General features: G+C 39.4%; 1 protein-coding gene across 1 annotated transcript in view; it reads left to right on the forward strand.

Moving 5' to 3' along the window:
• Nucleotides 1-3,486: 3,486 nt before the first annotated feature.
• Nucleotides 3,487-24,058, forward strand: part of LOC137378292 (sterile alpha motif domain-containing protein 10-like) — a 94,494-nt gene continuing 73,922 nt past the window's right edge. Inside the window, exons 1-2 of the mRNA XM_068048533.1 lie at nt 3,487-3,499; nt 12,174-12,352. Coding sequence (XP_067904634.1) covers nt 3,487-3,499; nt 12,174-12,352 — 192 coding nt within the window. The remainder of the gene's footprint in view (nt 3,500-12,173; nt 12,353-24,058) is intronic.

The following is a 24,058-nucleotide window of genomic DNA, read 5'->3' on the forward strand; positions in this document are numbered from 1 at the left end:
TGTAATTAACTTCCCAGCAAGCTTCTTTGATCAATCAGAGCTACATTCTTCTCTGCTTTTACTCTCATTCTTTTTAGAATTCATCAAAGGGTGCACCTGCCACAACTGGTTGTTTTATTCAAAATTACCATCCTGTTCCCTATAATTTAAAGGATGTTGTCCCTGTAAAGATTTTTGTTTAGTGCATAAAAGCTGGCAGTGGATTTGAAATGCTTTATATCATATATATTAGAAAATAATAGTGCATATTGTACATAATTAAATAATTTAGCTAACATAGACAAATTAATAGTGAGGAATCAAAATTCCTCACTATTAATGTATTACTGTACACCTGAGGTATCTACTTAAAAGACATATACAACATTGCAAAACAAGAATTCTATAAGGACAATTGAAGGGACTACAACATGATGAAGGTCAAGGAGTTTTGGTAATTTGATAATATTTAAAATAACTTAACTGCAAACTTTCTTTTTAACTGCTGCATTCTCTGTATCCTTCTCTAATGTTGCCCCTCCTTGTCCTTTTAAAGCCTACATAACAACAGTTGCTTCACTTTGAAAATAATTTTTAGTTGTAAAGGACCTTGGGATGTCCTGAGGATGTAATAAGAGGCTATATAAATGCATGTCCCTTCTTTAGGAGACTGATGTCCTTTAATCAACCTATCAGTACAAGAACAACTTTCTTTCATATAGTGCCTTTAATACCACAAGACGCCTTATCGATTGAGGAAAGAACAGATAAAAGGAATAAAGCAGTAAATGCTGAAGCAAGGTGGGACAGTTCGAAGAGGTGATTGAAAAGATACATTTTGAGAGGGTTTCACAAGGTGGAGAGAAAAATGAACAGATATAGTGTTATGACCATCTAATTCATGGTTTGTATTAATATTTTAGATGTCACTTTTAGTTTTGGGGAATTAAATGTGTAGCTGTAAGAATTTCAAAATATTGAAGACCACCCGAGATTTAAAGTTCAAAAATCTCTCCATGAGTGCCCACAGAGACAGCGTTAGAGAGGTGAAAGCCATAAAACAGCAGGTGGTCATGTTTAGTTGGGAGTTGAAGCCAGAAAGTTTGGGAGAAATTTCTCTGTCATTGCTAGCAATATCAATTATTCATGTGGGTATCCAAAATCAAGGAGATGTTTTGGAATTTGGAGGTAATTAACTTAAATTGCTATCTGGGACATCCCATATGTACCACAACTACCACATTGCTATGGAGAGAGATGATGCAGGGGGTGCTTGTTGGTCAGGTGTTTTTTTAAATCTCTGTACTTGCTGACAGACAGGCAGTTGGCTTTTGACAGACAATTGGCTTTGGAAGCTGTTGGACTCAGCAGCAGAATGTCCTTCAGGAGCCAGGGATGTTTCTGTTTCAAGTAAGGTCCATGCACAAGCTGGAAATCCAGATTCGTGAGGTGTTGAAAGAGAGTTGGAGCATTGCCTAGCTGGATGCCAGCGGGAGACTCCCCAGGAGATCTCATATCTCGGAAGACAGCTGAAAAATTTGGGAAAATCAAAGTGAATTCCTAAGAGCTGTGGTGTACTTTGGATTGGTCCCAAGAGAAGTAAACTGCCAAGATCCTGCAAAGTATAAGGGAACTCTTAGTGGAAGTAAAAGTTAAAAGGGGTGTTCTGTTGTTTTGTTGAGATTTAGAGTTTAAAGTTTACATCTTCACGTTTTGTTAATCTTTTAAGTATAAAGTATAAGTGATTTCAAATTGTAATGTTAAGTTAGTAGTATTTTGCTTTGTTTAATTATTGTACAGTAAGTATTTTTGGTTAAATCGTGAAATCTTGTGATGTAATTCTTTCAGTAATAACTGGGAATTTGACTTTTTCTTTTTAAACGTTAACGGTCCCTCACAAGATTGTAGCAATACAAATTTAAGAAAGAAGTTCCACAGAGTGGAGTTGAGACAGTTGTAAAAGCGATAACACCAGTGCTAAGTGAAGGGAGAAGGGATTCATGAGCCAAAGTTAGATAACCAAGTGCAGATGAGGGGAAAAAATACTACAGAAGTAAAATGGGATAAGGTCATGGAGGAACTTGAAGACAAGGATAAAGATTTTAAATAAAATATCTTGGCATGTAGATAAATGAGGATTGGAGTGAGGGCAAATGGGATATTGAGCAGGATGGTGATTGATATTCTGAGGTCAGTGGAACAGGGTGGTGAAAGAGGTAATAGGAGTAAGGAGGATGTTTGAGATGATAACCCCAAGAAACAAGTAGGGTGGAAGTCAGATTGATGAGATTTGAACAAGGAGTTGTAAGGAAAACAGGCATGAAGCTAGAGGTGACGGTTGGTCAACGGTTGGCTTTATGGGGAGAAGGGTGATGGTAATGATTTTTAAAATGAGAGGGGTGGTGCAAGATTAAAAGGAGCCATTACAATGTTGGCAAGCGTGAGGGTTAGGAGGAATAATATTCTTAAAATACCAAGGTCAAAAGTAAAATGGAATGTGTTCTAAGGCTGTATCACAAGTAAGGGGTTCTGATGATATCAAAAACTGAGATAGCAAAAGATTACCTTGAACAGTTTAGCAGGTTAGCAAAACTCCAGGAGTTTCTGAGCCCATAAAACTAATTCTCATATCATATACCATATTTACCTGGATGCCTATTTTAAAAATAAATGTTGGCCTGCACATTGTGTAAGTCACCTCATGGCTTGTGTTGCCATTTTCCTTCATGTTATTTGTTAGTGTGTGCATGTTTATTTCAGTAATCAGTGTGAGGAGCGGATAAACTTCCATCTGGTATAGAAATGGGTTGAGAGTGAACAGGGGTCACAGCAGTTATTGAGTAAAATAAAACACTCCTACTGTCATTGTCGAAATACAAAGAGACAGTTTTATTGAATGTCTGTTTCGGATGGTATTTTCTTTTTAGATACTAGAAACTAAATGAATAAAAGAGGATTTTTTTCCTGCGAATTTCACTCTTTTGGAGTTATGCACTATTTTAGATGATTATGAAAAAAACTTTCAGTGTTTCCGCTGGGGCTTTGAAAGTTAGTACAATTCCACGTTTATATCAGTAAATTTGCCGACAGTCTGTTCCTTTGTTCTGAGTCACCTCCCTTCGGGTGCTGCAAGGTAGGGTAGGGAAATACCAGAACCCATTCTTCAGGGATACAGGTTGTGACCTGCGTTTTAAGGATAGTCACCTTCGATCAAGTCACCTATTGGTGCTAATTTTCAGTCTCTTGAGAAGATTCTGCCTCACAAAAGAATCCTTTCGCACCGCAACCAACGTGACGTTGAGAATCGTGTGATTTTTGTGGATTGCCCCAAATTTAGCTCTTTGAAAGGAGGCTCCGGGCGTATTTCCGGTGGCCTGGAGGCGATGTGAGAGAGTAGAGGAGCTGAAAACATCCTGTTACTGTCCAGTAGCATCCAGTGATCCTGCAGCCGGCATACCGAGCGCCTGAATAGGATGGCAACCTTATAGACTGCTAGCATTCAACGCAATGGCTGTGGACGGTAAGTCAGGCACAAAGAAAGGATGCAGAGCTCTTGCAATGGATAATGCTGTTTGTATTTTGCTTGCCAAAGGCATTGTAACATTAATATGAGTGTAAGATATTCGCTGTGACCCATCAGGTAAAATGCACCTCAAGCTTTACTGTCTCATTATTGTGATGATTTGATATTGATTTTTGGTGCACAGCTCGTGTACTCGTAATATTTAGAGACTAAAGTGTGCGGCTGTTTCCAGTCTTGATTCATCAGGTCCCCTAACATAGTTAACATCAGCAAATGCTATTAATAAATCCTATAGTAAAGTGGTTATCCGGACAGGGTGAGATAAATATTGTTGTATTGTATCGTCTTCTCTTATTTTCCGTCACTGTAAAGCGTTTATCTCGGGTCTCTTTTGCTTGTCACGCTTATGTGTAGCCTGTGAGTCTGTTGTAATTTATTTGAAGAAATTATACATTAGTTTAACATCAAGAGATGGTTAATTGTATTCTCATTTACCTCTATTTAAGGACCGACGTCGCCTTGTTCAGCCAGTAAAATATATTGAGACCGGTCATATTTGTTAACTCATAGTTCCATTTGTTAATTGATGTATGACTTGTGATGCTTAATTAAAATGACTGAGTCGCAGTTGTGTAGAGGAATGTTTAACCAGGTTTTAATAAACTCGAATTAACTACTACTGCAACCATTTGTCCTCGTGAGAAATTGACCTCCCACCACCACCCCTCCCGCAATCAAAAAGAGGTAAATCTAAGGATCTTAAATGTAAAATTAATAGAGTATCAAATTGATAGTGAACCTAAGGAAATTTAGTTGTTTGGCTCTTGGTTTCACTCCGTCCATTATGGGAAAGGAAATGATGTGAGATATCCAGAGCCTTGTCTATTATATCAAAATGTTTCAGTGAGCTGAAATCAGATTGAAGTTGCACAAATTTCTGGCTGAACTTGCTGGCTTTTGAAGGCATGTAAGCCTCAAAATTATTATATAAAGCAATTGTAAATCAAAATCTTCTTTAGACATTGTTGTTCATTAAACTTTGCTTTTCAGTGTTGCGAATTTACAAATCTATTATTTTGGTAGCCGTGATATTTTAGAACTTTTGAATATATTCAAAACCTCAAAGGATAGTTAGTTAATGGAAATGTACGTTCATTATTCATCACACTGGGTAATTTAGAATTTATAAAGATTCAATATGAACTTAAGTTGCTTTGCATATGCTTCTTTATAGTAATTGACTTAAGAAGATTTTCCCTTATATCTCATTATTTTTTCAAATTATGTTTCAGATAACTTTTATGAAAAAGCCTGCATGCCCAGGTCTTGGGTGTACTAATACTAAGGCCAAATTAAAAGATTGTGTTATTGCTTCTTGATGGATTATTTTTTCATGCTTGTAAGGTAGTTTTAGAATAATGGAGAGAAATGCTAGTTCACTGTTACAATCTTCATAACATCGCTAGGTAAATAAACTGATTAATCCACAGAGAAAAATCAGTCTACAATCTATCAGCTCATTTATCCTTTCACTCTATCCCAAGACAGTGATGGTGGTTTAGTAAGATTTGGATGAGAGAATGGGGATCAATAATGAATTCTGCATGAGGTACAGATAGCAGTTAACAAGATATCCAGGCTGTGTAACTAATAAGCACATCAATATATTATTTCAAAAAATTCATTTTTTAAAGCTATTATATTTAAAGAAAATGAATTGAGTAAAGCAGAATTGAGATGAATTCTGGGACTATAATTTCCATAATCTGTCGGTGTTGATCACAAACGGGTTAGTGAATATTGTGGCCTCTCAGTTGAAAAGGTAGAATAGTTGTTCGAGTGAACTTTCTAAATTGAAATTTTGATAATTAATGGACTTTAGATTTCTAAAAAAAAAACAATCTTTGCACATAGTGCAGCTTCATGTGTGGATAAAATGACTTAATAATCTGAGTCAGTTGCCATATTGAAGAATCTAATAAAGTCATTTGTCTTCTCAGTATTCATGAATAAAGGCAGTAAATGAGTCTAATGTAATAGACAGGAATTGCCAGAAAAACGTAATTGAGCTTGCTGCATGGATGTCCTGAAGTAGAAGGTGTTATTTGATTGGAATGATGCAGGTTGGATTCCCATTGTTAATTGCTCAGTACAGACTGCTGCCAGGAGCCAAACCTGGAACAAATGTCTGTGAAATGAATTTTATTCTAAGGGGCATGTGCTGCTTGCAAACGCTGATACACAGCTGGAATATAAATGTAACTAGATCAAGATCAAAAGACGAGGTTCTAGGTGACCCAATCCTTTTGCTTAGCTATATCCTTTTGCTAAATGGTGGTGGTGGTTGGGGTGTGGGGATGGGTGATTAGTGGTGCAGTGGGTGAGGATGGGGGATGCATGTGACATAAAGCATTTTGAAAAGTCAAACTACAATTTTGGTTTAAATCATATTAAACAGTTATGCTTTAGCAAAGTATATGTTTTATTTGCATTGTTTTATAATCCTTAAAATAACAATTAAGTAATTAAAACAAGAAGCAGAAATGGCAAATTTAGTAGTATTTATCTGTAAATATTAAAGGTGAACTGATACTTCACACATATTCTAAAAAAGTGGATGTTCCTAACACACTCAAAGCTCAGTTTCTCTCGCCATTTCAATATGTTGTTTGTCAAAAAGGTAATACCTTAGTTGGTATTCCTTCATAGCCAGCCCAACTTAAATGGTGTTTGATAGTTAAAATTACTCTCATGTCAATTTTTTTTAACAAAGATAAAATGCCTATTTTTTCATTTTGTGGATACTTGTACACTAATTATCATAGTTTTCTTGCAGACGTTCAAATTTGTATGTATGAAGCTACTCTGAAAGTGTGAACATAAAGTGGGAGATTTGTGGGAGCAATTCAATCATTTGTGTTATTTTGCTAAAAGCACTGTAAGTATCAATAATGATCCTTCATGTTAATGTTATTATCAATTTGCACCTATCCAAAGTGAAATAATCACAATAAAGGCAAACTATATGTTGCTTTGTAAATTTATCTGTGGACAGATTGCTGACATATATTCTGAAAGCTATTAAACAGCAATACAGAAAATGAGAAAAGATCTCCCCATCATTTCCTGTTAAAATGTGATATGAATATCTAAGGTACACTTAATACAGCAGTTATAACATTTGAATTATGGAACAATCAGACTCATATTTGTAACTCAGAAATATATATTTCTTCTCAAACTATACTGCCCATTTTCCTCGAAGATGGAGAGAGAATTCAATGCCCACTGAGCAACAAAAGTGTGCCTAGATAAAAGAAAAAATAAACAACATATGAATACCAAAGAAAAACGATTATGTAAATTGACCGTAAGTAATGGAGCTGGATAAGAGAGAATAGAATTTGCTCAGCTTGATTGAACATAACCACTGTAAAATGAAAAAGGACTTGATTCGAGCAGGCCTCCAGTACATCTGAGAATGTGAACTGACTAGTCTTTTAAACTTGCTTCCTAATAGCCTTCTCACGCATATTTATGGAAAGTTGTTTCAAAGCAACTCAAAAGGGTGTTGCCAGACATGCTAAATTTCTGGGATAGTGTGATCTGAGCATTCTCTTTCAATTGCATTTATACTGCAGCTATTGGTCTCAGACTGTGGATTACAACCAGGCAGTGCCCTATTTAAACTGCCTGACTGGACATCCAATTGTCGTATCCAGCAGTCTGCTGTATGTATCTATGGTTCGAGCAACTAAATATTAATGTTTGAAGAATTCAGATGGGTGAAACACTCTCTCTAAATGTTTAACAGCAGCTAGTGGTCCAACAGTTCCTCCAAGTGCTTTATAAGCCAACTTTGACACTGCACTGGAGTTACGCTCTATGATGGGTCCAGTTCAAATACCGTGAGATTTTTTCTATTTCCCACTCTCTCCCAGGGATTCCAACACTGTTTCTCTCTGGAATCGGGACAGACCCTGACTTTGGATTAATTGCAAATTCAATGTTTGTGGAAAGGGAACACTGGTTTTTACCGAGGTTAAACTTGTCAGTGTTAAAATTACCTTAAATATAATCATGCCGGTTACACTTCAGGTGCTAAATCCTTGAATTTGCTTGTTTTGTAATTGCAGATTTTAGGTTGTTTGATTAGCTTGTATTTAATAAAATGTTGTACATTAAATAAAACATTTATAATATCTTTCAAGAAGGCTGGTATGATGATGTGGTTGAATCATGTCTGTACACACAGGAATATACATAGTTTCCATGGTGACAATGTCCTTTAAGGGCCCTTACAAAATAATAATAATGAAGAAAACAGTAATAATAAAGCAAAAAATGTGCCCATAAATAATTGCACCAATGTAAAAAAAAAATGCTAATTGCAAAGTTTTAACAATTTCAATATTGACTTTCCATGCCTGTACATTGCATTATCACTTATAAATTGCTACTTGGTGATGGACTTCTCACTGACGTCACATTAAATTTTTGCCAAACCATTCACATTTGGGTGCTCATCTCAATGTTATCCACATAATTTTTCATACAGAAAGATGCCCAGCATTTTAGTTGATAAATTTGAAGTGTAGATTTGGATCATTAGGTTTTAATAATTTAATATTGAGCTGTCTGAATTTTAGAAAGGTGCTATTAGGAAGGTGAAACTTTTTAGTTCAACAAAATGGTTGGAAGTTTTCCTGTTGACAATTGGTTATGTTTAACTTATAAATGTTTCCATGGTGCACAAAGCAAAATTGCTACTGTCCGTTAAACAAAGTCAGGAAAGTAAACCAGCCAATTATTTTGGAACTCTCACAGCATTACTTGATAGGACATCTGATATTTATATGGTTATATTTCATTTTTCCAAATGTATGTACATTTTCTAAATACATTCCAAACTTTACAAATGTCAAATAGGCTTTATTTTAAAAAAATTGAGGTTAAAAAACCCAATTACAGCTAACACATATGAAATAATTTAATTTTTGCAGTACAGAATTTGGTTTTACACGTCACAAGAAAATTATATATATGTGTATGTACAAAACATAAAGTTGCTGTTTGGTCACCATAACTGATTAGGCACAGGTTTTGTGATTTTCTGATTAGTTAACTTTGATTTATTGTGCATTTTCCAATCCTACCTATATCCACTGTACAATAATTAAATCCACTGAGCATGTTACATAAAGCTCTAAACACATGTAGAAATCTAAAAGCCTGCAGATGAGGGTCTAATGAAAACATTCAGTTGTGTTTTCATGGCATATTTGCCAATAGCTAGGAGATCTGGGCCAAAAATTCTGATGTCATCATGCCTGTTTTTCAGGCACTAAATGGGTGCTTAAGCATCCAATATGGCAGGCAGGAAGCACATGTTCATTATGAGCTGAAAGATTGGTGCCTGCCATATTTGTACAAACATAAAATAGGCACCCAAGGCCTGAGCTTGAAATAGGTCTGTTGCATTTACAACTAAGGGACTTAACATGTGTTTGAAATCACCTCTGCAATATTGGTCCAGCCCAGTCAGTGCTGGGACGAACTGCAGTCAGAAAAAAAAACAGGTTTACATACAGCCTAACAGCCATTTCTTAAAGGGCCCGCTGAGCCCACCACCAAAAAGGTAAGTTGGTTAAAAATACTGAGCTGAATATGGAGCCCTTGTTGACCAGCACCACGAGCCTCCCTAATCCTGACTACAGCTTCCTTCATCCTTGATGCCCAGTCTCCTGATTGCAGCCATCACTCCCTCTTTCCTGGTCTCTCCTCAACCCTCCATCTTTCCCAATTGCCCCTCTCCTAGTTGCCCCCCTTTCAAGGTACTCTTTAAGGACTTGACCCGAGGGCCACTGTTGGCAACACAGCGGTTCAACCTCTGAGGCCTCTTTTCTGGCGAGTTGCTGGAAGCGCCATATAAGTGTCTGCAACTTGCCAGTTTGATGATAATAAGGCATAAGGCTGAATATTAGGGGTGCACCTCGGATTTATCCATTCAGGTGCAAGGATTGTTCCCTGCGTCCCCTACCCCTGTGTGATCATTTTTGAGTATAAATGAGTATTCACCCTCCTGAACTCTTGACAGCACCACTTGAATGTTGTTTGTCAATTGTTATGTAACTGCCAAGGTGGATTGCTGTCATTTTACAGCAACTGCTGCACTACTGTCAAGAATGATTGTGTGGGCATCGGGTTCCTGTAGCAACCAATGAAAAAGTAGAAACGACACACTTCAACCAACGTGTCATTGACTTTGTTAAAGGTAGCTATCAGCCGTTATATCAATGTCACCAATAGATGAAGTACTGGTAAATGTTTGAGTGTAAGAGTATCAAGAGGTCAAGATACAAGAAATTGAATGAGAAATGGTAGAATGATTTTAAAAATTACTTTCTGAATCCCCAGCAGAAATTATCATCTGGAAAATGATGCAAAGTACCAATGTATCCTCATCACAACAGATAACTGTATTAAATACCAATCTTGAGTTCTATTTGAAGCAGATAATTGGTTTAATTTTTGTCAGTAAAAATTATAATGGCCTATACAAGAAAAATCAATTGAATATAGGTCAATGCAAGAATAGGCTGAATTTTACGGAGGTGGCGGGGGTCCCAATGCCGAGCCAGAAAGGTGGGGGGATCCTCACCTCGGCCGTTTCAGGGACCCCCGGCCACGTTTTACAGTGCTCAGGCAGTTAACTGCCTGGTGCCGGGGTTCTCGTCCCTTTAAGCATGAGGATACCGCCTCCAAGAGCTGCTGGCTGATCAGAGTGCCAGCAGCTCAGCAGCCTCAGCAGTCCCACAGGGAGTGGTGGCCACTGCTGGTACTTCACTCAGCTAGAAGAGGCAACATGGACGCTGGCCTTGGAAGCAGGTAAGTGGGGACGAGTTTGCTGGCCCCAGTGAGGGGGGAGGTTGGTTGTTCAGGGCGGAGTGTGGGCACAGGGGCAGCCTTTGCCGCTGGGAAGACTAGTGTGGGCCACAGAATGCCCAAGCAGGAAGGCACCTCACCCAGCCCGCAGGAAGGCCACCTGGTTCTACTGAGCAGTTCCCCCACGTGGCGGGGGCCCCACCAGTCACTGGTAAAATACCAGCGGTGGAAGGAAGAAGCCCTTAAGTGGCTATTAATTGGCCACTTAAGGCCCCCACTTGGCCTCTGAGCAGTAAGTTCATCCTTGACCATCCCCAGCCTTGGCTAAATTCAATGGCATTGGGAAGGTGACAGGCACTCCACCCCCCTGGATTCAGGGCCCCATGGTGGAGTGATGCTTTGGGATGAGTAGGAAAAAATCAGCATGGGGTGGGAGCCTATCCTACTACAGTAGCTAAAGGTATTTTTTTTAAAAAGGTGTTTTGATTTTGTTTACCTCTTCAAAAATAAAAATGAACTGCTATACACTAAAATTTTGTTTGCTTTGACTTCTATCTGTTTAATTCTACAACAGGAAGTTAGTTGTAGTAGTAGAGACATTTATTGTATAAGAAACAAATATACATTCCATATGATCCTAGTGGCAATCTTAACAATGCTTTGTACATAAAAATGATCACGGGTTGTCATGCATAATATCCATGGTGGCTGTGTAGCAGAGAAGTATTGATTTGATAATTCTCAACAGATCTCTTGTCATCTGACTGAAATGAGTGTACTGCAACTAATAGATCTGTACTATTATGAACAAGAATTTGCACAGCTCCACACCTGAGCCAGACTTCACATGTTTAATATTTTTCTCTGGCTCATTTTTAATGTTGATAATATGTATTTTGGAGCTATCTATTAGCTATCTGTTAGATATCTGTTAGCTATCTAATCATAAAGCTAAAGACAGGTGACAGGGCATATGAGACTTTATACTCCAATCTGATGCTAAATTACTTGTCAAAAATCAATTAAACCCGCCAATCAGTGGAGTCCGGACCACACTTTTACTTCCTTTTTTATGAATATGCAATTTTCATTCTTTATAGCTATGGACCTGTATCACTAATAACTTCATAAACCCCATTTACTGTATATATTCAATGTAACTTTCTTTTAAATTTTTAAGCGATGCAAGCAATGCAATCTAAACTCTCAGCATTGTTTCTTCTGGAAGTATTTGAAAACAACTATACCAATGTATGAATTCCATTTATAATTTCAACAATTCAAATAGTTTTTCTTGAGGTTTCCCATTATTTTGCTAATGAATCGACCTGTTTGGATTTTCAGAAAATACTTCAATAATGTAAAATGTATGTTTGTGTGCCCCCTCATCAATTTTCTTCTGTACTGGATTCTGCTGGCCCTCTGGTACTTTACCCAAGTGACCATTTTTCATCTGTGAACTTCGATGATGAGTGTCGGTAGGCTATTTGATAATGCAGCACATCATTGCTGAGCCTAATCTTGTTCTCACTTGATGTTCACACATGTTCATTTCAGGAGTCACAGGATGCCATTTTGCAGTCTCTAGTCCAGGGCACTGAGGTCAACTGCAGTGCCTTAATGGCTGAATGTTACAATAGGTAGTGTTGTAGTTTCATATTGGCTGCTGAGTTTAAAATGTTCTATTATTTAGTTGGTTTGATATAGTTATTCTTTCTGTGTAAATGAATGCAGAAAAGGGTCAAAGCTCCTCCTCATTGCATCTTTCTCTTTCTTCAATTTTCAGCGGCTTCACATTTCAGCTTTTGCCGAAATGCCCTGGATCAAAGTGTGTCAACAGATGACATAAACTGCAGGTTGCAAGATGATGCCGATAACCTTGCCTGGAATGATGGTAGAGGTCAACGAACAGCTGGGGGCAGGAACATAAAGCTGTTACAACAGCCAGGAACAGAGCATTTTCAGGTATTTGGAAGGATTTGCATGTTCGTATTGTTTCTTGTTTAACATGTAAGATTGTCCAATACATAATTGGCAGGCTGATGCCCCAAGAGTCTCCTAAGAAACATTTTTGATTTTTAACTTTTGTTTGATATACATGATAATGAATAGGCTTGACAAAATATCTCAGGAATTAATCTTGTAAGCTCAAGGATCTGTCATTTGTTACAAGAGGTTTTTTTTGTACAAAAATCTTAGAATTCTGTGTGTTTTAAAACACTGAAAAAGGATTTTTGCTCAGTGGACATTGACCTGCAAATAGCTGAAACTTTTGGGTGTTGACTCTGCACAAAAGAACTGGCAAGCAGGCAATTTCAAGGAAACAGCAAGGGGTTTTGACCTCCTAAGAGCAATGCTTTTGAATGACAGTGGAGATTCTCCGTCTGCTCACGTGATCGGTTCAGCAAGGTTTTTGCTTTCACTTTGGACTTTTAAAAACCAGTGAGTTGGACAAAGAGCAGGCATTTGAAACTTAGACCTGACCTGCCTGGAGACTAGAGAAAAAGACCTCTCTCTGTAAAGGAAACCTGCATCTTTTGCAAAGAAACCCCTGTATGTCTAAGGTGGCAGATTCCTATTGCCTCCTGTTTCTGAAGAATTTCTGCATCCAGTGTGGTTCCTGTTGCCTCCTGTGTTTTAGGAAATCCTAGAGTGTGAAGAAAGTTTCTACTGCTGTATTGCTACTGTGAGTCCTAAGCAGACCTGTTGCTACATCCCTGCTGAAAGAACTATCTGAGGCCTGCTGTAGTCGAATTGCCTTGAATGCCTACCCATCACAGACTGTTCATCAATCTCGCCTAGACAGACTTTGGGTGGCATCAATTATTCGTCTCTGGGACACCTCACCAACCCAAAAACATCCTAGCAGAATGTGACAAACTCAATTTTATTTTTTCCTTTTTATTCCTAAGAAACAGCTGTAAACCGAAAAATTATTTTTCCCCGGTTAACTGTTTTTTGAATATATGTGTGTGTGCATGAGGGTTAGAAAGAAAAAGGAGCTTTAAAAAATCTTTTTGTGTATAGATTTATCTCATTATTGTTTAAGACTTAGTTTATTAATAAATAGTTAATTTGTTGTTGATTAAAGAAACCTGGTTGGTGTGCATTATTCTGGGGGACATATAGAGTATGTAATTGGCTGTTTTTTTGGTTGGTGAGAAAAATTATTGATATGCTATGACCCGTGGAAATGTAGGACTGAATTAACAGTGCATTTCTCCTGTCTTGGTCTTAGCATATTTGATAACGCTGGAAAGTATGGTCTAGTCTGTTAGTATCTGCAAACTAGGATTTAAAGATATATAAGGGATAATTTTGTTTCCTTCCATCTGGTGTAAACAGGATAACAGTGACACAGAAATGGTGTTGGCTGACCTTCTGGATCACTTACACTGCTGATCTGGCCATTGTAGTCTTGGGAAGGATCATGTGGTGATTGGCCAGAGCTGCTGCCTGTTTTAGACCTGAGGCCACCTGCAATATGCAAATAGGAATGCTATGACATACATAGAGCTCCAATTACAATATCAAGATACAAATGGGTGGCGTGTTTGTCGTGCATGCTCCCGCCATTTGTATTAGGTGTTGAGTAGTCAAACTACTGGAAGACCACTGGAGGTTCCTCAAAAACAGTACTGTCTTCTTTCTGTCACTCTTATAAGCTATCTTTTATTACTTGTTCTTGGGATGTGAACATCATTGGCAAAGCCATCATGTATTGCCCATCTCTAATTCTCCTTGAGAAGGTGGTGGTGAGCTGCCTTCTTGAACTGCTACAGTCCATTCTGTGTAGATACATCGACAGTGTTGTTAGGGAGGGAGTTCCAGGATTTTGGCCCAGCGACAGTGAAGGAACGGCGATATAGTTCCAAGTCAGGATGGTGAGTGACTTGGAGGGGAACTTGCAGATGTTGGTGTTCCCATACGTCATCTGCCCTTATCCTTCTAGGTGGTAGAGGTTGTGGGTTTGGAAGATGCTATCAAAGGAGACTTGCCGAGTTGCTGCAGTGCATCTTGTAGATGGTGCAGACGGCTGCCACTGTGTGCTGGTGGTGGAGGAAGTAAACGTTTAAGGTGGCGGATGGGGTGCTGATCAAGCGGGCTGCTTTGTCCTGGATGGTGTTGAGCTTCTTGAGTGTTGTTGGAGCTGCACTCATCTAGGCAAGTGGAAATTATTCCATCACACTTCTGACTTGTGTATTGTAGATGGTGGATAGGCTTTAGGGAGTCAGGAGGTAAGTTACTCACTGCAGAATTCCCTGCCTCTAACCTGCTCTTGTAGTCACAGTATTTATGTGGCTGGTCCAGTTAAGTTTCTGTTTAATGATAACCCCCAGGAAGTTGATGGTGGGGGAATTCAGCGATGGTATGCCGTTAAATGTCAAGGGGAGATGGTTAGATTCTCTCTTATTGGAGATGGTCATTGCCTAGCATTTGTGTGGCGCAAATGTTACTTGCCATTTATCAGCCCAGGCTGAATATTGTCCAGATCGTGCTGCATGCAAGTACGGACCACTTCAGTATCTGAGGACTTGTGAATGGTACTGAACAATTGACAAACAATTAATGGGAGGAGGAGGCTCCAAAAGCAACACCATCCTCAATGATGGGGGAGCCCAGCACATCAGTACAAAAGACAAGGCTGAAGCATTTGCAACTATCTTCATTCAGAACTGCCGAGTGGATGATCCATCTTGGCCTCCTCATCATTATAGTTGCCAATCTTCTGACAATTCACTTCACACCACATGATATCATGAAACAGCTGAAGGCACTGGATACAGCAAAAGCTATGGGCCCTGACAATATCACAGCTGCAGTACTGAAGACCTATGCTGCAGAACTAGCCACCCTCTTGGTCAAACATCAGGAAACATCCCCTCTTCCGACCTTATGTTGGAGGGAAGGTCATTGATGAAGCAGCTGAAGATGGTTGGGCCCAGGACACTACCTTGAGGAACTCCTGCAGGTGATGTCCTGGGGCTGAATGATTGACCTCCAACAACCACAACCATCTTCCTTTGTGCTAGGTATGACTACAGAGAGTTTTCCCGCTGATTCCCACTGACTTCAATTTTGCTTGGCTCCTTGATGCCACACTTGGTCAAATGCTGCCTTGATGTCAAGGACAGTCACTCTTACCTCACCTCTGGAATTCAGTTCTTTTGTCCATGTTTGGAGAAAGGCTGCAATGAGGTCAGAGCTGAGTGTCCCTGGCTGATCCCAAACTGAGCATTAGTGAGCAGGTTATGCTGAGTAAGTGCTGTTTGATAGCACTGCCGATGACAACTTCCATCACTTTGCTGATGATTGAGAGTAGACTGATGGGACAGTAATTGACCATTGGATGTGTCCTGTTTTTTGTGAACAGGACATGCTTGGGTAATTGTCCACATTGTCGGATAGATGCCAGTGTTGTAGTTGCGCTGGAACATCTTGACTAAGAGTGCGGCTAAGAGCAAAAGTCTTCAGTACTGTAGCTGGGATTTTTTTCAGGGCCCATAGCCTTTGCTGTATCCAGTGCCTTCAACTGTTTCATGATATCATGTGGTGTGAAGTGAATTATCTGAAGACTGGCATCAATGATGATGGTGGGGACCTCATGAGGAGGCCAAGATGGATCAGCCACTTGGCAGTTCTGACTGAAGATGGTTGCAAATGCTTCAGCCTTGTCTTTTGCACTGATGTGGTGGGCTCCCCCCATCATTGAGGATGGGGTTGTTTTTGGAGCCTTCTCTTCCCATTAATTGTTTAATCGTTCACCGCCATTCATGTCTGGATGTGACAGGACCGCAGAGCTTAGATCTGATCCCTTGGTTGTGGGATTGCTTAGCTCCATCTATAGCACGCTGCTTCTGCTGTTTAGCATGCATGTCGCAGCTTCACCAGATGGGAACCTCATTTTATGTATGCCTGGTGCTGCTCCCTGGCATGCTGTCTTTCAGTCCTCATTAAACCAGGGTTAGTCCCTTTGTTTGATCATAATGGTAGATTGAGGGATTTGCTGGGCCTTGAGGCTACAGATTGTGGTTGAATAAAATTCTGCTGCTGATAGCTCACAGCACCTCATGGATGCCCAGTTTTGAGCTACTAGATCTGTTCTGAGTCTATACCATTTAGAAGGTTGGTAGCGCTACGCAACACGATGAAAGATGTCCTCAATATGGAGATGGACTTCATCTCCACAAGGATTGTGCAGTCGTCACTTCCACCAATACTGTCATGGACAGATGCATCTGTGACAGGTAGATTGGTGAGGACGAGGTCAGGTAGATTTTTCCCTCTTGGTTCTCAACACTTGCCGCAGGCCCAGTCTGCTGGATATGTCCTTCAGGACTCGGCCAGCTTGGTCAGTACTGGTGCTACTCTGCCAGTCTTGGTGATGGACATTGAAGTCCCCCACCCAGAGTACATTCTGTCCCCTTGCTACCCTCAGTGCTTCTTCTAAATGGTGTTCAGCATGGAGGAGCAACTGATTCATCAGTTGAGGGAGGTCAGCAGCAGGAGATTTCCTTGCTCATGTTTGACCCTGATGACATGAGACCTAATGGGTCTAGAGGCAATGTTGAGAACTCCCATGACTACTCCCTCCTGACTGTGCTGCCAACTCTGGTTGGTCTGTTCTGCTGGTGGGATGGTGATGGAGGAGTCTGGGACATTGGCTGTAAGGTATGATTTGGTGAGTATTACTATGTCAGGCTGTTGCTTGACTGCTCTGTGGGACAGCTCTCCCAATTTTGGCACAAGTCCCCAAATGTTAGTAAGGAAGACTTTGCAGTGTTGACTAGGCTGTGGGTGTCTTATCGTTTCCAGAGCTTCAGTCGATGCCAGGTGGTCCATTTGGTTTTATTCTTCTTCAACTTTTCTGTAGCAGTTTGATACACCTGAATGGCTTGCTAGGCCATTTCCGGGGGCAATTAAGAGTCAACCACATTGCAGTGTGTCTGGAGTTACATGTAGGCAGACCAGGTAATGACTGTAGGTTTCCTCCCTGAAGTACATTAGTGAACCAGATGGATTTTCTTCGCAACAATCTTTTCCCCATCTCTCTTATTGTTTCTTCATCTTTCACATTACCCAAATCTCCCCCTTTGTTTCTATCTCCCATCTTTTCTTTTATTCCATACTTTTCTTTCTTTCTCCCAATTTAGCGCTCTCACTTTTTAAATGTATTTTATTCTCTATCACCATCCTTCCTCACAATCTTGGTCTGTGTTGTTTAAATCTTCATTCCTTAATTCATCTCTTTGTTTATTTCCATTTTGCTCCACATCTTCCATTTAATATTTCACTTTTTAATCCTGCAGGCTTTTTGTACAAATCTAAAGCATAGCAACCTCCAACCAAATGTGGCAATTCAGCAATCACACTCTTTCTTTGACGATAATCCTATTTCTGATCAAATCCCAAATTGATTAGAGCCCAGCATATTGCAGGTGTGAGCTATGATTGGCTGCATTCCTATGTTAGTTGCTGAAGATAGCTGTGCAAATGCTTACAAGCCTTGTAATGTTTGGTAACAGGAAAATGCTTTAATTGGACTTGAGTGGGCTGTGCATTGCCTAGATTGGCTTTACTGCAGACAGACAGGAAAAGATCCCTGAGTTTGAAACACCTTTACACTCCTCTTGGGTGAACATAGTCTGCAAACAGCCGAATACAGAAGCAACATTAGATTTGTGCTGGACTACCATGAACAGACCATTGAAGGCCCACTTTAAACACAGACGCATAGCGTTGCATACTCAGGTTTGCTGTCATGATCATGATTAGTTAATTTAGCACTGATTGCAGATCAAATTTGGGATCCTCCTGATCTATGTGACTCACTATGTGGCTCATTATTGGATAATCTTAGTGGCTCACTGAGGATCCTGATATCCCACGTTTAATCTTCCAAAGGCAGTTGTAAATTAGCTATTTTCCTGTATTTCTTAAATTTCCAGCAAAAAGTCATTCACATTCATAGAAGCTGTTTTTCTCAACTGGAGACAAATGGGCATTTGAGATACAAGAAATAGTCTATTAAGTTGTATCTCTATGTATTTTTCTGGCTCTTTACTGCATGCCAGATGTATCAAGTTTCAATATAATGAATTTGCATAATTACAGGATTTCTTTGAGAAGATTGAACTTCTTCAACTTTATGTCAAAAGACTATATTCATCTTTCTGTCTTAAACCACAATATTCATGGGGTTACAATGGTGCAAAGGCCATGGCCTTAGGCTCTGTGTAAAATACAATGAATTTTTGTTCTCAACAATAATTTGAAATAAGTAATTTTAGATCAGAACATGTGATGTCTTGATTCATGCCAACTGGAGACATGGGCAAATATCTGAGTGTAACTCCAGGCGCGTATCCATTGTCTCTCGAGATAAGGAGGCCCAAAAGAAAGAAAAAGAAATACTCAACTGTTAAATGTTTAGTCCATTTACATTGTCTTCAAGCTGTGTATTAAAGATGAAACTAACAGGAGAGGAAAAAAGAACATACTTTTATATAGTGTCTTAGCATTTCTCCATCCCTAACACCACATCCTCCTGATCATGGCCAACATGCGCATGAAGCCCTTAAACAGCTGGCCAGGACACTAGGAGAATTTCTTACTCTTCTTTAAATAGTGTTACATCCACCTGAACAGGTAGATTAAGACAGGGCCTAGGTTTAATGTTTTATCTAAAAGACAGCACCTCCGACGATGTAGCATTTCTTCAATATTGCAGTGCACTGAATTTATGTACTCAAGTTCTGACTCAGATGAAAAGGTGCTGCCATGAAACCACAATGAAATAGTATTGAAGCTTAATGTTGATGTGAAACTTTTCTCTACATAATCTAAGCACTCACCAGTTCAAGGAGAAGGAGCATCCTTATTTCTCTGGCCAACTAGAAATGGCTATAAGCATATGAGAATAGAATGGTAGTCAACATAAAAGGGAACCCAAAAATCTTCTACTGGCATGTAAATAATAAGCAGGTAGCAAGAGGTGGAATGGGGCCTATTAGGGGCAAAGAAGGTAATATATGCTTAGATGTACAGGGAAAGGCTGGAATACTTAATGGGTACTTTGTATCAGTGTTTATTAAGGAAGAGGAATCTGACAAAATATCGTTAGAAGCGGAGAGAGTAGTAGAGGGAATGGATAGGGTGAATATTGAGAGGGAGAAGGTACTGGAAAGGCTGGCTATACTTAGGGTAGATAAGTCACCTGGTCTGGATGGCTTGCATCCCAGGTTGCTAAAGGAAATGGGGGTGGAGATAGCGGAAGGGCTTGCCATAATCTTCCAATCTTCCCTACATACGGGAGAGGTGCCAGAGGATTGGAGAGTGGAAAATGTGACACCCTTATTCAAGAAATGGTGTAAGGACAGTCCTAGCAACTACAGGCCAGTTAGTTTAACATCAGTGGTGGGTAAGGTTTTAGAGACAATAATCAAGGAAAAAATCAACAGACCCTTGGAGAGTTAATTAAGGATAGCTAGCACGGATTTCTAAAAGGCAGATCATGCTTGACTAATATAATTGAACTTTTTGATGAAGTAACAGAGAAATTTGATGAAAGGAATGCAGTGGATGTTGTCTATATGAATTTTAAGAAAGTGTTTGATAAAGTACCACATAAAAAGCTGGTTAACAAAATTGAGGCTCATGGGATAGGAAGGTCAGTGTCCAATTGGATAAAAAATTGGCCTAAGGACAGAAAACAGTAAGTCATGGTAAATGGTTGTTTTCCAGACTGGAGGATGATAGACAGTGGTGTTTCCCTAGGGTCAATGCTAGGACCACTGCTTTTTTTGCTATATATAGATGACTTGGCTCTTGGAATACAGAATAGAATTTCAAAATTTGCCGATGATACCAAACTTAGTGGAGTAGCAAACAGTGAGGATGATACAAACTGCCTGCAACAGGACATAGATAGGCTAGTGGAATGGGCAGACAAGTGGTAGATGGAATTTGATAGCGACAAGTGTGAGGTGATGTATTTTGGCAGAAGGGATAGGGTGAGGCGATATAGACATAATGGTGCAGTTCTAAAGAGTGTGCAGGAACAGAGGAACCTGGGGGTGCATGTGCATTTATCTTTGAAGGTGGCAGGACATATTGAGAGAGTGGTTAGCAAAGCATATGGGATCTTGGACTTCATAAATAGAGGCATAGAGTACGAAAGCAGAGAAGTTTTGCTGAATCTTTATAAAACTTTGGTTAGGCCCCAAATAGAGTGTTGCATCCAGTTCTGGTCACTGCACTTTAGGAAAGATGTGAGGGTCCTTGAGAGGGTGCAGAGGAGATGTACCAAAATGGTTCCCGGGATGAGTGATTTTAGTTACAAGGTTAGGTTGGAAAAGCTGTGGTTGTTTTCCCTGGAGCAAAGAGATTGGGGGTAGATTTGATAGAGGTATATAAGGTTATGACAGCCTTAGATAAGCAAGGAAAAACTGTTCCCATTAATTGATAATACAAGGACTAAGGGACACAGACGAAGGTTTTGGGCAAGAGATGCGGGGGAAAGTGAGGAAGAACTTTTTTACACAGAGTGGTAATGACCTGGAACTCACTGCCCACGAGGGTGGTGGAAGCAGAGACAATCACTAACTTCAAAAGGAAGTTGGATATGCACTTGAAGGAAATAAACTTACAGGACTACGGGGATCGAGTGGAGGAGTGGGACAGACTGGATTGCTCCGTGGAGGGTTGGCCTGGTCTTGATGGGCCGAAAGGCCTCCGTCTATGCCGTAATTGATACAAGACTCTATGGCTTTGTTGGCACTGCCCAGATCCTAAGAAGAGATCAAGGAAAAGTTAAAATGCTACCATTTGGTATCATGTCATCACAAATGTTTACTCAAGAAATCACAGTATCCTTGAGTCAAGATTTGTTATGCAAATACACAGCAAAATGGGTTTACAGGTCACATTAAAGCTTCACACTGCAATCCTAATGTGATTTTTAGTTTATATGACGGTTTAGGATTAAAAAAAAGCATTTGTTCAGTATATACTTATGTATACATTGTAAATACTTAAGCATCTGCTAAAGCTAAGCATTACTACTATTCAAGGCTGTTGCCACCATCCTTAATCATCTGTATCTGCTGACTAGTGACATCACAAAATGAATCCAGGCAAGTTTTAATTATTATTTTAACTGTGACACAGAAGTCTCATGCAGAGCTAATAATTAAAGCAATGAAGCTCATAATGCTCATGGTGAGGGATTACTATCTTCTTTGCTAAACTTTTAGAACTTTTTACATTATGTGATGAGATGCATAAAAGATTGGGAGCATGTGTTCAATAATTTGTAATTGTGCATCTAATCTTGTAAGTGAAATGGTCAAACCCTTCTGTAGATAACTAATTATATGCAATTTGATTCTAAATTCCAGTTTATTCCAAACAAATTCATATTGATTCCATAATAAGGTGGCAATTTTAACCTAATCTGCCTGCCAGGAAACTGATAGAACTGGGTACAATGATGGTTTTATGCCCTGCCCAATTTTACTTGCCTCTGATGTCTGGTTGTTTATAGTGTTTTGTCTGTTTCCATTATTGTATATAGAATCATATCAATACTTATTAGGTTAAAGTATATCACTGTCCTAGGAGCAATCTGCAAATTATGCCCATATAACATTATTCCTTACATTGGTGTGATGCTAATTTTTTGCCATAAATGTGAGTTTTAAATTGGGAATAAGAAATGGGTAGAAGCAGTTGCAAAAAATCTCAGATAATATATAATCATAACATCTAAATATGAAGGAATTTCAAATGTTCGACATTGGCAACTAATCATTCACCAAATAATGCCACAGTGGTGACTTACTATGCCGACGATATATTTCTGTGTGACTGACAAAGAATTCATCAATATGTATGAATTGTATATTAATTGTGGTTAATTGTATACCGGTGGTAGGCATTAACTGTGCATTCACTTGAGCTCCCTATAAAAAGTCATAGACAAAAACTGTGGTTGTTGGGTTGGAAGGTGTACACTTGCACTGCGTAGCTCTAAATAAATATAAAAGTGTGTAAAGATTGGCTTCAGTTCTACCCTTCACCAGCTGGCTTTCTGGAGTAGAACATGTTGCATTGGAAACATGCCCAACCCCTTTTTCAACATTGAGGTCTTTAGTGATGAAATGATACTCTACAAAATGGTTAATATCCTCCCGCCCCCCCACACTGCCCACACCTGATAACATCAACTGCATGAATGGCCATTTCTTTCCATATCTGCCTCTAATGGGAAAATAGTGTGTTATCTTCAACTCTGAAAAGCTGGCAATAACTGTCAGAAGATTGGCTGTGAAGTTGCCCAACAACTTCTAATCTATCAAGAGACTAATCTCTCTTCAGTTATAAACATTCAGATCTTGTACTTCGTAATAACACATGAACTCCACTGGGAAAACAAGTAGCTAAGTGGTTTCTGCATTATGAACTTCACTGTTCCACAAAGCCCAGTAATGGAACAGTGTAGCTGTGGTCAGTCAAACTGGGAGGCAGAGTTTGTTAAATTGAACCAAATAATTTAAACATAATGGAATCTTAAAATATTACAATTGTCACTTGAGACTATTATATTACAGTACACCAGAAATAGGTTACTATAAAATATGACTTTGACAAGTATCGAACTAATAAGGTAGAAATTTATTGAGTCTTTAGTCACTATGTTGCAAAGCAATTAAATCAGATTACAGATTAATCACTGACAATTTAAGCATACACCTTCCATTAATTCACTGTCATTTTAAGTAACTTGCATTTATATAGTGTCTTTCACAACCTCATTACATCATTTACGATTAATAAAATACTTTTAAAGTGTAATATATTGTTGAACTGGTGTAATGTTAGGAAACACAGCAGCCAACCTGTGCACGGCATGGTCTCACAAACAGCAATGAAATAAATGGCCAGATTATCAGTTTTATATGTTGATTGAGGGATAAATATTAACCAGGACACTGGGAGAACTCCCATGCTCTTCTGCAAGGAGGATCTTTTAGGCCCATCTGAGAACACAGATGGTACCTTGGTTTAAAGTCTCATCCAAAAGATGACACTTCTAACAGTACAATATTCCCTATGTACTGCACCAAAGACCAACCTAGATTATACGCTCAAGCATCTGAAGTGAGGCTTGAACCCACAACCTTCTAATTCAAAAACAAGATTATTACCTCTGAGCCAAGGCAAACATACCAATTTACCACTTTAGATACAGCTATATTATGTTAATTTGATTCTTAGCAAGTTTTCAATGATGGGTGTGATTGGTGTGAGAGTGCTTTTTTTTATTCGTTCATGGGATTTGGTGTCACTGACTAGACCAGCATTTATTGCCCATTCCAAATTGTCCTTGAGAACCGCTGCAGTCAATGTGGGGTAGGTACACCCACAGTGCTGTTAGGAAGGGAGTTCCAGGATTTAGACCCAGCGACAGTGAAGGAATGGCAATATAGTTCCAAGTCAGGATGGTGTGTGGCTTGGAGGGGAACTTGCAGGTGGTGGTGTTCCCATGCCTCTGCTGCTCTTGTCCTTCTAGGTGGTAGAGGTCGCGGGTTTGGAAGGTGCTGTCCAAGGAGCCATGATGAGTTGCTGCACTTCATCTTGTAGATGGTACACACTGCTGCCACTGTGCGT

Source organism: Heterodontus francisci, chromosome 16 (genome assembly GCF_036365525.1).
Source record: "Heterodontus francisci isolate sHetFra1 chromosome 16, sHetFra1.hap1, whole genome shotgun sequence".
Taxonomy (NCBI): Eukaryota; Metazoa; Chordata; class Chondrichthyes; order Heterodontiformes; family Heterodontidae; genus Heterodontus; species Heterodontus francisci.